General features: G+C 43.3%; 1 protein-coding gene across 1 annotated transcript in view; it reads left to right on the top strand.

Annotated features, from left to right (window-relative positions):
• EPG5 (ectopic P-granules 5 autophagy tethering factor) overlaps nt 1-14,115 on the top strand; it is an 83,833-nt gene that overhangs the window by 53,703 nt on the left and 16,015 nt on the right. Inside the window, exons 25-28 of the mRNA XM_081316317.1 lie at nt 2,873-3,067; nt 6,571-6,784; nt 9,320-9,480; nt 12,785-12,992. Of these exons, the coding sequence (XP_081172443.1) occupies nt 2,873-3,067; nt 6,571-6,784; nt 9,320-9,480; nt 12,785-12,992 (778 nt within the window). The remainder of the gene's footprint in view (nt 1-2,872; nt 3,068-6,570; nt 6,785-9,319; nt 9,481-12,784; nt 12,993-14,115) is intronic.

A 14,115-nucleotide genomic window follows, 5' to 3' on the forward strand; every position in this document is an offset into this window, starting at 1 on the left:
GCTCAGTGGGTTAGGACGCTGAGCTTGTCGATCGGAAGGTCGGCAGTTTGGGGGGGTCGAATCCCGAGTGCCGCGTAGCAGAGTGAGCGCCTGTTACTCGTCCCAGCTTCTGCCAACCTAGCAGTTCGAAAGCACGTAAAAATGCAAGTAGAAAATAGGGACCACTACGGTGGGAAGGTAACAGCATTCTGCGTGCCTTTGGCGTCTAGTCATGCCGGCCACATGACCATGGAGACGTCCTCGGACAAGCGCCGGCTCTTCGGCTTTGAAAGGGAGATGAGCACCGGCCCCTAGAGTCGGAAACGACTAGCACGCATGTGCGGGGGAACCTTTACCTTTACCTTAATTTTAAAACTCCTTATTGGTGGAATGAGCAGCATATAAAATTTAATAAACAAACTGTAAATACGTGTGATAGTAAATAAACTATAGCTAATTTTAAAGCTTATTGGTGACATGGGCAGCATATAAAATTTAATAAATAAACTGTGTGACAGTAAATAAACTATAGATATGTGTGATAGTAATAAACTGGCTAATTTTAAAACTCCTTATTGGTGAAAAGGGCAGCATATAAAATTTAAATAAACAAACTGTAAATACATGTGATAGTGAATAAACTATAGCTAATTTTAACGCTTATTGGTGACATGGGCAGCATATAAGATTTAATAAACTAAATACTTGTGACAGTAAATAAACTATAGATATGTGTGATAGTAAATAAACTATAGGTAAAGGTAAAGGTTCCCCCGCACATGCGTGCTAGTCGTTTCTGACTCTAGGGGCCGGTGCTCATCTCCGTTTCAAAGCCAAAGAGCCAGCGCTTGTCCGAGGACGTCTCCGTGGTCATGTGGCCGGCATGACTAGACGCCAAAGGCGCACAGAACGCTGTTCCCTTCCCACCGGAGCGGTCCCTATTTTTCTACTTGCATTTTTACGTGCTTTCGAACTGCTAGGTTGGCAGAAGCTGGGACGAGTAACAGGCGCTCACTCTGTTACGCGGCCCTCGGGATTCGACCCGCCAAACTGCCGACCTTCTGATCGACAAGCTCAGCGTCCTAACCCACTGAGCCACCGCGTCCCTTAAATAAACTATAGCTAATTTTAAAACTCCTTATTGGTAAAATGGGCAGCGTATAAAATGTAATAAATAAAGTGTAAATATGTGTGATAATAAATAAACTATAGCTAATTTTAAAGCTTATTGGTGACATGGGCAGCATATAAAATTTAATAAATAAAATCCGTGTGACAGTAAATAAACTAGGTATGTGTGATAGTAATAAACTATGGCTAATTTTAAAACTCCTTATTGGTGAAATGGGCAGTGTATAAAATTAAATAAATAAACTATCGATATGTGTGATAGTAAATAAACTGTAGCTAATTTTAAAACTCCTTATTGGTGAAAAGGGCAGCGTGTAAAATTTAATAAATAAACAAACTGTAAATATGTGTGACGGTAAATAAACTATAGATATTCGTGATGGTAAACAAACAAGCTAATTTTAAAACTCCTTATTGGTGAAATGGGCAGCGTATAAAATTAAATAAATAAACTATAAATACGTGTGATAGTAAATAAACTACAGCTAATTTTAACACTCATTGGCGAAGTGGGCAGCATATAAAATTTAATAAACAGACTGTAAATACGTGTGACATTAAATAAACTATAGATATGTGTGATAGTAAATAAAGCTAATTTTAAAACTACTTATGGGTGAAATGGGCAGCGTAAAATTAAAGAAAGAAACTATAATACATGTGATAGTAAATAAACTAGCTAATTTTAAAACTCATTGGTGAAAAGGGCAGCATGTAAAATTTAATAAACAAACTGTAAATATGTGTGACGGTAAATAAACTATAGATATTCGTGATGGTAAACAAACTAAAGCTAATTTTAAAACTCCTTATTGGAGAACTGGGCAGCGTGTAAAATTTAATGAACAAATGGAGAATAATTTAAACCAAAATCTGGCAGTTGGCGCAAGAGAGCCGCAGGATGTTCTGACAGCTGAGAAAAATTTACAATTGCTGTTCGGTGTGAAGTGTCAGCTTCACTTTTCATGAAAGCTTTCCGTTGCCCTCGATGCTGGAAAAGGCAAAAAACAGAGGTCTGTCAGCAAGTGGCATACTTGGGCAAGGATTGGATTCACTCCTGTGACTATTTTTAATTTTTATTTATTTATAAAATTGATATCTGCCCTCCGTCCTACCTCAAGGGAGCTCTGGATTCGAGCCGTTGTCTCCCAACCCGTGGCTCATTTCACAGTGGTGGGAAAACGGAAAGACACGGAGTCAAGCTGAAGCAAAATTCACACTGGACTGAACTCAGCCCTGACATTTCTATCATAGGAATTCTGTCCCAACTCTGGAATAATTTTTCTTATTGGCCAAGAAGGTCATACGGCTCTTAAGTCCTTAAGATACGACAGTAATGGACCCTGCCCGTTACGTTTGCGTGTCGTGACAGCCATTAAGCGAGATGGCCTCTCTTAATGACCTCCACCCTCTGCTTTTCCTGATGCCGTCAGTTAAACATGCACGAACATGATGTGCAACCCAGTGCACAGTAACCCCATTGGTGCAGGTGCTCGCCACTGCCTCTGCTAGTGCTTGCACACAGGCATGAACAGTGTGTGCAACCCCATGCGTTAGTGGCCCCATTTGCGCATACACGCAGGCGCTCGCCACCGCGGCTGCTAGTCCTGCGCGCACGCACAAACGGTTCTGTGGGCTGTAGCGTGAGTGGGGGGAGTGGACCACAGGTCGGGGGGACTCCTGCTTTGGACGGTGTGAGCACCATGAAGAGACTCCGCAGGGCTGGCTGTCGGCTGAACGGAAGTCCCACCTCTCGTTCCAGGTGTTCATCGTGGGGACCAAGTCTGAATGCCAGCGGGTTCTGCAAACCATTCTGAAGAACCGAAGGCTTTGCACGCTGCTCTCCCCCTACTTCACTCCTGTGGCCTCCCCGGAGGAATTTGTGAACTTGTACGAGAAAGTTGTGGCTTTCCTGGGCGACGACAACAACGATGTCATTTTCATGCTCCTGACAAAGGTGTGAGAGAGGGAGGGGTTGCCATGCACCTTTCCTGCCTGGGCAATTGATCTGGGTGTCAGAATCCATTTATATCATATTCATAAATGGAATGTTTCAAACATTATTCCATGGATTCTGCCATCTCCCGAAGAGAAGAGAATAGATGTGTATTGAACCGGCAATAGGCATTTTAAAGGAAAGGAGAAGCCTTTTGAACTGGGGAAACAAAAGGGGGGGTTAGCATCTGGCTTGTGTCACGGAAGAGAGCAATAAACATGAAGGGCCCTAAGTTCCTTTTTCCCAGGAGATGGATGATACGAGATAAAGGATGGGGGACTGACCAAATGGGGCTAAGGAGGGTTAAACCGGGAACTCTTTATAAGGGTTTACTTCGTGGAATAATATTAAGTCCTGTCTCGTTCCTACAACCAAGCATGTCATAGTAAAGATTCTTTTTGGAATAGATTTGACTCCAAGAATTTTGTCTTCCTAAGACGTGGTTTGGGGTGGGTCCTGACACTGGGAGGCTTTTTCCCCTTCTTGAAAGCAATGAGGTGAATAGAATAGACTATATGGAATGGAATATGGAAAATTAGAATAGAACAGGATAGAGAAAAGGAATAGAATAGAATAAAACAGAACAGAACAGAATAGAATAGAATAGAATAGAAAATATGGAATGGAATACGGAAAATAGAATAGAATAATAGAATAGAATAGTTTGAGTAGAATAGAATAATAGAGTAGAATAGAATATATTGAATAGAACAGAATATATTGAATAGAATAGAAAATTAGAATAGAATAGATAATAGAGGAGAAGAGAATAGATAATATAGAAGAGAAGGGATAGAATAGAACAGAATATGTTGAATAGAATAGAAAATTAGAATAGAATAGAATAGATAATATAGAATAGAATAGAGATAATATAGAAGAGAAGAGAAGAGATAATATAGAATAGAATAGAATAGAGCAGGAAGCAGTGGTGGGATTCAAATATGTGAACAACCGGTTCTCTGTGTGGATGTCTATTCTGGGCCTGGGCAACAAAAAATTAGCTGCCAGTTCTGCTGAAGTGTTGGGAACCGGCTGAATCCCACCACTGGCTGGAAGGGACTTTAGAGGTCTTCTAGTCCAGTCCCCTGCTCAACCAGGAGACACTATAGCATCTCAGACAGGTGACTGTCCAGTCTCTTCTTAAAAATCTCTCCAGTGATGGAGCGCCCACAACTAGTGAGGCAAGCTGTTCCACTGGTTAATTGTCCTCCCTGCCAGGTTGCTTCTCTCCTTGGTCAGTTTCCAACCGTTGTTTCTCGTCCTTCCCTCCGGTGCTCTGGTGAACAACCTGGCCCCCTCTGCCTTGTGGCAGCCCCTCAAATGCTGGAACGCTGCTATCATGTCTCCCCTATTTCTTCTTTTCTTTTAGCCTTTTCTCTCCAATGGACTCCAAGCAGGATCTGGTTCAGAAGTGTCAGAAACGGATTAGAACAAAGCAGCTGACAGTAACATGAGAGAGCCCGGCTTGCCCTCTGCTCAAGCTGGGAGAGCCAAGCAGGGTTCAGAGAGAAGTTAATTCCTCTGTATGGAAGTGTCCACCAAACACACACACACACGCACACGCACACGCACACACACACACACACACACACCAGAATCTGTGGCTACAAGCCGTGCCTCAAGGCCAGCGCTTTCTGGCTTCCATGGGGTGGGCTTCATGCACTATTTCAGCAGATATGGGGGAGGCATTGTTGCAGCATTATTAGGCTCCCTCTTGCTCAATTCTAATGGCTCATCTGCTTATCTCTTTGTCTGTTCATCCATCATTCTGTCCTGTTCTAGCTATCGGTCTGTCTCCATCCATCCCTCCATTCATCTGGCCCTCCATCCTGTCTGTCTGTCTGTCTCCATCCATCCATTTCTCTGTCCATCCATCCATCCATCCATCCATCCATCCATCCATCCTTCCATCCATCCATATCTATCTATCTATCTATCTATCTATCTATCTATCTATCTATCTATCTATCTATCTATCTATCTATCTATCTATCTATCTATCTATCTATCTATCTATCTATCTATCTATCCCTACCTATCCATCCATTCATTTACCATCCGTCTGTCATCCATCCATCCATCCACTCACCCACCCAGCTCTGTTTCTCCGCCACTATTTGATTAGACATATAGAAATGAAGTCTAGGGACGCGGTGGCTCAGTGGGTTAGGACGCTGAGCTTGTCGATCAGAAGGTCGGCAGTTTGGCGGGTCGAATCCCGAGTGCCGCGTAACAGAGTGAGCGCCTGTTACGCGTCCCAGCTTCTGCCAACCTAGCAGTTCATGTAAAAATGCAAGTAGAAAAATAGGGACCGCTCCGGTGGGAAGGTAACAGCGTTCCGTGTGCCTTTGCTGTCCAGTCATGCCGGCCACATGACCACGGAGACGTCCTCGGACAAGCGCTGGCTCTTCGGCTTTGAAACGGAGATGAGCACCGGCCCCTAGAGTTGGAAATGACTAGCACGCACGTGCGGGGGGACCTTTACCTTTACCTTTTATAGAAATGAAGTACAAAACCCTAAAATAAGATTTGTTGTTGTTGTTGTTAGCTGCGAAGTCGTGTCCGACCCATCGCGACCCCACGGACAACGTTCCTCCAGGCCTTCCTGTCCTCCACCATCTTCTGGAGTCCATTTAAGCTCACACCTCCTGCTTCAGTGACTCCATCCAGCCACCTCATTCTCTGTCGTCCCCTTCTTCTATTGCCCTCCATCTTTCCCAGCATGAGGCTCTTCTCCAGTGAGTCCTTCCTTCTCATTAGGTGGCCAAAGGATTTGAGTTTCCACTTCAGGATCTGAAAATAAGATTAGTATAATTTAAAAAGGAAAACGCCTACTTCTGCAGGCAGGTGGGGGAGCCAGGAAAAAAAATATCTCTCCTTTTTCAAATTCTCTGCACCTCTTGGCCTTCCCCCCCTCTTCAGTGGCTCCCAGTGCATATTCAGCAGAAGGATGACCAGTTCCTCATTTTTTATTTATTTTTATTTTAATTCCATTTATATCCCGCCCTTCCCCGAAGACTCAGGGCGGCTTACAAGCTTAGCAGTAGCCTTCATTCTATGTATATGCCTGCTTATTAGGGCTTTCATACACCCCCCAAGCGGCATTATTACAAAGTCAGCTTATTGCCCCCAACAATCTGGGTCCTCATTTTACCTACCTGGGAAGGATGGAAGGCTGAGTCAACCTTGAGCCTGGTGGGATGCGAACCTGCACTAATGGCAGGCAGCTGGTGTTACTTAAGGAGGCATTAGCCCACTGCTCCACCAAGGCTCGTAAGATTCCTGGGAAATTATTGTGAGCGTAATTCCTTCTATGACCCAAAGTAGAACATTTCTAACTTGCCCTCTTTCTCTTGGAATTAATCAGCCTCACCGCTCTCTCCCCCCACCCCTCCCATTTCTCTCCATTCTCTCCCCAACCTCAACACCCCTCCTTTAAAAAAAAAAAAAACTCCACACAGTTTGACCTCCTGGAATGGCTGCAGAGTTCAAGACCTGCCCTGTCGGAGCGTGGCCAGCTTTTGGAGTCCATCCACGTGGGTCTCAAGACCTGTGGCTTTGAGCCTGAGAAGGACGCCTTGATGCCTTTCTCCATCTTCTGCAAACACTGGGTTTGCCTCCTCCGGTACCAGTTCCCCGACCACTATAGCAGCTTTTTGAGGCTCCTCCTTCAAAGTAAGTACCGTCTCAACTTTTACGGCTCGTCTTCAGCAAGTAAGAAGGTGAAAAGGGTCTTGGTGATGGGTTGATTACTCCAGTGTTGTTTCTCAACCTGGGCAGCCTTAAGACATGTGGACTTCAACTCTCAGAATTCTGGCTGGGGAACTCTGGGAATTGAAGTCCACACATCTTAAAAGTTGTCCAGGTTGAGGGAAACTGTGCTGGACTAGAAGACCTCCAAGGTCCCTTCCAGCTCTATTCTGTTCTGTTCTGTTCTGTTCCGTTCTGTTCCGTTCCGTTCCTTTCCTTTCTGTTCCACTCTACTCTACTCTACTCTACTCTACTCTACTCTACTCTACTCTACTCTACTCTACTTCTATTCTATTCTATTCTATTCTATTCTATTCTATTCTATTCTATTCTATTCTATTCTATTCTATTCTATTCTATTCTATTCTATTCTATTCTATTCTATTCTATTCTATTCTATTCTATTCTATTCTATTCTATTCTATTCTATTCCATTCATTCCATTTCATATTCTATTCTATTCTATTCTATTCTATTCTATTCTATTCTATTCTATTCTATTCTATTCTATTCTATTCTATTCTATTCTATTTCTTCTCCTCTCCTCTCCTCTCCTCTCCTATTCTATTCTATTCCATATTTTCTATTCTATTCTATTCTATTCTATTCTATTCTATTCTATTCTATTCTATTCTATTCTATTCTATTCTATTCTATTCTGTTCTATTCTGTTCTATTCTGTTCTATTCTGTTCTATTCTGTTCTATTCTGTTCTATTCCAAATTTTCTATTCTGTCCTATCCTATCCTATCCTATCCTATCCTATCCTATCCTATCCTATCCTATCCTATCCTATCCTATCCTATCCTATCCTATCCTATCCTATCCTATCCTATCCTATCCTATCCTATCCTATCCTATTCTTTCCTCTTCTGTTCTTATGTGTATAGGTAGTCCTTGACTTACAACAGTTTCCTGAACAATTGTTCGAAGATACAGAGACACTGAAAAAAAAGTGACTTATGACACTGCACTTTCACACTGGCCACAGGGTCAAAATTCAGACCCTTGGCTGACTCATATTTATGACACTTACCTTTTGCAAATTTTTAACAAGCCAAGTCAGTTGGGGAGCCCCCCTCTCTCTCTCTCTCTCACACACACACACACAAACACACACACAAATCTTTAATCAGCTACCAGGAAGAGAATTCAAACCATGACATGTGTTGGAGCATTCACCGCTTCTGGTGGCAGGTTGTTCCACTGGTTAATTGTTCTGACTGTCAGGAAGTTTGTTAAGGAATTTGTTGTGCAGAGGTCTCCTTGTGCTACCAAAGAGTTGCACAGACAAGGAAGGGTACTGAGAGCAGTAAGGGTCACACACAGGAGTACACTGAGTTGTAAAAGCAAAGAGTATTTTACTTTGAGGTGGTGTAAAAACAAAAATGCACAGTCAAAAATAAACAGTCCAAGTCATACACAATAGCAACAGTCCAAGGAGTAATCCAAACTACAAAGTCTTCTTACCAGTCCAGAGGTCAATACACAGTTCAGGTTTACAACAGTAGTAAACCAACAGCAGAGCAGTAACAGTAGAGATCAGTGAATTCAGAGAGAGAGAGAAGCTACGTTCCTAGCTTCCTCTTATGGCCATGAGAACACTTACACACCCATTGGCCAATTAACGTCTGAAAGACATAGTATTATGGTTAATATATTTTCAACCCAACATTGTAGGCTAACACCATATGCCTAACAGCTTCATAGTCTTAAAACTTTGGACGGTTGGGATTTGCCCTGGCTGTCCTACCAAGGAACTGGCCTAGATTTGAACCCAGATAAGGAATTTGTTGTGCAGAGGTCTCCTTGTGCTACCAAAGAGTTGCACAGACAAGGAAGGGTACTGAGAGCAGTAAGAGTCACACACAGGAGTACACTGAGTTGTAAAAGCAAAAAGTATTTTACTTTGAGGTGGTGTAAAAACAAAAATGCACAGTCAAAAATAAACAGTCCAAGTCATACACAATAGCAACAGTCCAAGGAGTAATCCAAAATACAAAGTCTTCTTACAGGTCCAGAGGTCAATACACAGTTCAGGTTTACAACAGTAGTAAACCAACAGCAGAGCAAAAAAAAGTAATAGTGGAGATCAGTGAATTCAGAGAGAGAGAGAAGCTACGTTCCTAGCTTCCTCTTATGGCCATGAGAACACTTACACACCCATTGGCCAATTAACTTCTTAAAGTCATAACATTATGGTTAATATATTTTCAACCCAACATTGTAGGCTAACACCATATGCCTAACAAAGTTTCTCCTTAGTTCCAGGTTGCTTCTCTCCTTGATGAGTTTCTATCCGTTGCTTCTTGTCCTGCCTTCAGGGGCTTTGGAGAAGAGATTGCTGCCCCCTCCCCCCTTCTTTGGGGCAGCCCCTGAGATACTGGAACATGGCTATATAATGAACGGGATGCAAAGCTAAGAGTGAAACTTTAATTTTGGTTTGAATTTTCTGCTCAGGTTCTTCCGATCAGCTCCTCAGCCCTGACTGTTGGAAAGCATCTCTGAAGGCTTTGGGCTGCCCCACCTCCTTCCCTGCCAAGGAGAAGGGAAGGAAAGAGATGGCTAACCCAAGCCTCCCACTGCAGCCTTCAGTGGAGCCAATTTTATCACCTGAACAGGTGAGCAACCCGTGTGCAAACCCGTGTTATAAATACCATCTCAGACTGTCCGGGATTTCATAGCGTTCAGTTTTTAGATGAACCGCCGGAGACAACCCTTAAACTATTGAAAATGATGGAAGAAGAATTTGGAGAAATAGCAGGATTGAAAATAAAACAGAGGCAAAAAAAAACAAAACCCGCCCCCAAAGTTGCAGTTAAAAACCTTACAGATAAGCAAAAAAAAAACAAAAAAACGACCGTCAGAAAAAACAAATTCACAAATAATTAAGAAAGTTAAAACATTTGGGAATATACTTTAACAGTAAGATGTGCAACGCTAAAAGAAGAGAGTTACATAGCTAATCTCAATGTACACATGTTGTACTTTGACAATAAAGGTTTATTTATTTATTTATTTATTTATTTATTTATTTATTTAATTACTGAATCAAACAAAATCAGATTGGGGGGGGGGGAAACAGAGCCAATTTGACCACCTGAACAGATGGAGCAACCTGCGTGAACGGGTTTGGTTACAATCCCATCTTAGACCGTCCAGAATTTAATAATAAATAGGGAAAGAGCAGGAAAAAAAAAAGTAACATTCCAGCCAGGGGTTACGAAATAGATCCTAAGTCACCCTAAGTCAACCAGAGGGACTCCTTGACTTACAAGATTTCGTTTAGTGACCCTTCAAAGTTACAACGGCACTGACAAAAGTGACTGATGAGACTGTTTTTCACACTTAACGACCGTGGCAGCCTTTCCGTGGTCACGTGGTCATAATCCGGACGCTTGGCAACAAATACGTATTTATGACGGTTGCAGTGTCCCAGGGGATCAGGTGATCCCCTTTTGCAACCTTCTGACAAGCAAACTCAACGGGGAAGCCAGATTCACCTTAACATCCATGTCCCTAACCTAACAACTGCAGTGATTCACTTAACAACCGTAGCATGAAAGGTAACAAAATGGGGCAAAATTCACTTAACAAACGTCTCGCTTAACAACAGAAATTTTGGCCACCCGGTTGTGGTGATAACTCAAGGATTGCCTGTACTCAATCATAAACTAGTCACGGCTGGCTGGCAGAATTCTGGGAGTTGAAGTCCACACCTCTTAAAGGTTGAGGAGAGTGAGGAACGCTGCTTCAAAGTAAAAGGGGAAAAGCCAAGGATTGCTTGCATGGGGCTCCTAGAGGGGTAGAATCAAGATCATGTGAAGTGTTAATACCACTTTACAAGGCCTTGGTAAGGCCACACTTGGAATACGGCATCCAGTTTTGGTCACCACGATGTAAAGAAGGTGTTGAGACTCTAGAAAGAGTGCAGAGAAGAGCAACAAAGAGGATTGGGGGACTGGAGGCTAAAACATATGAGAAATGGTGGCTGGAATTGGGGATGTCTAGTTTAATGAAGAGAAGGACGAGGGGTGACAGGATAGCAGTGTTCCAGTATCTCAGGGGCTGCCCCAAAGAAGAGGGAGTCAAGCTATTCTCCAAAGCGCCTGAAAGCAGGACAAGAAGCAATGGTTGAAAACTGACCAAAGAGAGAAGCAACTTGGAACTAAGGAGAAACTTCCTGATGGTGAGAACAATTAACCAGTGGAACTACCTGCCTCCAGAAGCTGTGAATGCTCCAACACTGGAAGTTTTTAAGAAGAGATTAGACAGCCATGGTGATGGAGCACCCACGATTTCTGGAGGCAACTTCTGTTCCACTGGTTGATTGTCCTCCCTGTCAGGAACTTTCTGCTTACTTCCAGGTTGCTTCTCTCCTTGATCAGTTTCCAACCATTGTTTCTCGTCCTGCCCTCTGGTGCTTTGGAGAATAATGTGTCCCCCTCTTCTTTGGGGCAGCCCCTCAAATACTGGAACTCTGCTATCATGTCTCCCCTATTTCTTCTTTTCTTTAGACTAGCCAAACCCAAGTCCCGCAGCCGTTCTTTGTAGGTTTTGGCCTCCAGGGCTTGGATCATCTTAGTTGCTCTTCTCTGAACTTTTCCCAAAGTCTTGCCTCACAACACTTCGTTTAGTGACCCTTTCAAGTTACAACCGCATTGAAAAAAGTAACTTACGACCGTTTTTCACACCTATGACCGTCGCAGCATCCCCCTGGTCACGTGACCAAATTTCAGACACTTGGCAACTGCTTCATATTTATGACGGTTGCACTGTCCCAGGGACACATGAATCCCCTCTTGCGACCTTCTGACAAGCAAAATCCATGAAGAGGCCAGATTCACTTAACCACCATGGTACTAACTGAGCAACTGTGGGAAGGAAGGTCGTGAAATGGACAAAAGCCACTTAAACTCTCTTGCTTAGCAACAGAAACGTTGGATCTTAATAGTGGTCATAACTTCGAGGGCTACCTGTTTTCAAAAATCCTACTTTTGGAAAGGTTTTAATAGCAGCAACAACAACAACAACTACTTTGGAAGGTACATTGGAGGTCATCTAGTCCAACCCTCTGCTCAGGCAGGAAACCCTATACCATTTCAGACAAATGGCTGTCCAGTCTCTTGTTAAAAACTTCCAGTGTTGGAGCATTCACAGCTTCCGGAGGCAGGTTTTCCCACTGGTTAATTGTTCTAAGTTTCAGAAAGTTTCTCCTTAGTTCCAGGTTGCTTCTCTCCTTGATTAGCTTCCATCTGTTGCTTCTTCTCCTGCCTTCAGGGGCTTTGGAGAACAGCTTGACTCCCTCTTCTTTGGGGCAGCCCCTGAGAGATTGGAAGACTTGCTATCCTGCCCCCACCTTGTCCTTCTCTTCATTAGACTAGACATGCCCATTTCCAGTTTTGAGGGAACAGGTCTGGGAAGAGGAACAAGCCGATATCTGGCCTTTAGGTTCAGCTGGGGTTAAAGAAGATGGGAGGTCCCTTCCAACTCTTATTATTGGATTGGATTGGATTGGATTGGATTGGATTGGATTGGAATGGAATGGAATGGAATGGAATGGAATGGAATAGAATAGAATAGAATAGAATAGAATAGAATAGAATAGAATAGAATAGAATAGAATAGAATAGAATAGAATAGAATAGATATTGGAATATAGAATGGAATGGAATGGAATAGAGCTGGAAGGGACCTTGGAGGTCATCTAGTCCAACCCCCTGGACAGCCATTTCAGACAAAGGGCTGTCCGGTCTCTTCTTAAAAACCTCCACTGTTGCAGCATTTTGGGCACGTACCACAAAAGAAATACCCATCATGGCTGGATTAGCCATGTATGTCCGTTGCTAATGAGTTGGGACCAGTTGAGTAGCCGTCCCCCCCCACGGCTAATTTCTACCTGAACTTTTCTTCTTTTTATCCCAGGTCATGGAGACCATAGAGTGGTTGTCTGACTACTTCCTCAAACTGCGCTTGTCTTCTGAAGACTATCAAAGTTTCGGACTATTTTCCAAGTGGGCACCTTACGTCGTTCACATCAGACGTCTGATGCAGTATCTGCTCCACCGTCTCATTGGCTCAAAATTGGACAGCTTGTCACGGGAGCCCGTAGGCAGCAACCGGGTGTTTGAAGGTAATAATGCTGTGGGGGTTTGGTGTGCCGATCATTGTCACTCTTTGTTGAATCTCCCAACGGTGCTTTTTTCAGGAGGCAACTGGACTTCTTTGTTTTTCTTTGAAGACGTTTCACTTCTCATCCAAGAAGCTTCTTCAGCTCTGACTGGATAGATAGATAGATAGATAGATAGATAGATAGATAGATAGATAGATAGATAGATAGATAGATAGACAGACAGACAGACAGACAGACAGACAGACAGATAATGGATGGATAGTTATGGATGGATAGATAGATATGGGTAGATAGATAGTAGATATGGATGGATGGATGGATGGATGGATAGACAGACAGACAGACAGATAGATATATAACCTTAGTTGTCATTTTTTACTGTGGGCACAATGGCACACATTAAAAATGAAATTTAGTTGCTTCCTCTCAAAGTGTACACATACATAACACACATTTAAAACATCCTATACACAACATATGTATAGACCTACACCCTTCCATATAAGTGACATAAATATTAATCACTGCCCATCTTGAAAACATAATGGAAAGAGGAAGCTAGAGAGTTCACAAGGCTAATACTGTATGGAATGAAACAATGGCTGAATCTGGATGTTCTGCTACGGATACCACGAAGCCCCCCTCCTCCCAGAAGGGAACAAGGAAAACAGGTCGTGGAGAGGGTGTTTCGTGTCCCAGACAATCTTACGGACCCTGCTCAAGCAGCGCTTCTGTGCTATGTCCTGGATAAGAGGGAGGGAACTGCCAATGATCTTTTCTGCTGTCCTCACCACTCTCTGCACCGTCTTCCTGTCCGAAGCAGGGATGCTTCCAAACCAGACTGCGATGCCATACGACAGGATGCTCTCAATCGTCCCTCTGTAGAAAGTGGTCAGGACAGGGGAAGGAAGACGTGCTTTTCTCATGCGATGCAGAAAATATCAGGCGCCACTGTGCCCACTTCACCCGTGTCTCACAGTTGAGTGACCAAGCCAGCCTACTCGTTAGCTGCACACCCAGGAATTTGATGCTGGCAACCATCGCCACAGGTGAATCGTTAAAGCACAGAGCAGTGTGGCTGGGCCTGCCTTTTCTGAAATTGACAATGATCTCTTTGGTTTTC

The sequence above is a fragment of the Vipera berus genome (assembly GCF_964194415.1).
Source record: "Vipera berus genome assembly, chromosome: 2".
NCBI classification, from domain to species: Eukaryota; Metazoa; Chordata; class Lepidosauria; order Squamata; family Viperidae; genus Vipera; species Vipera berus.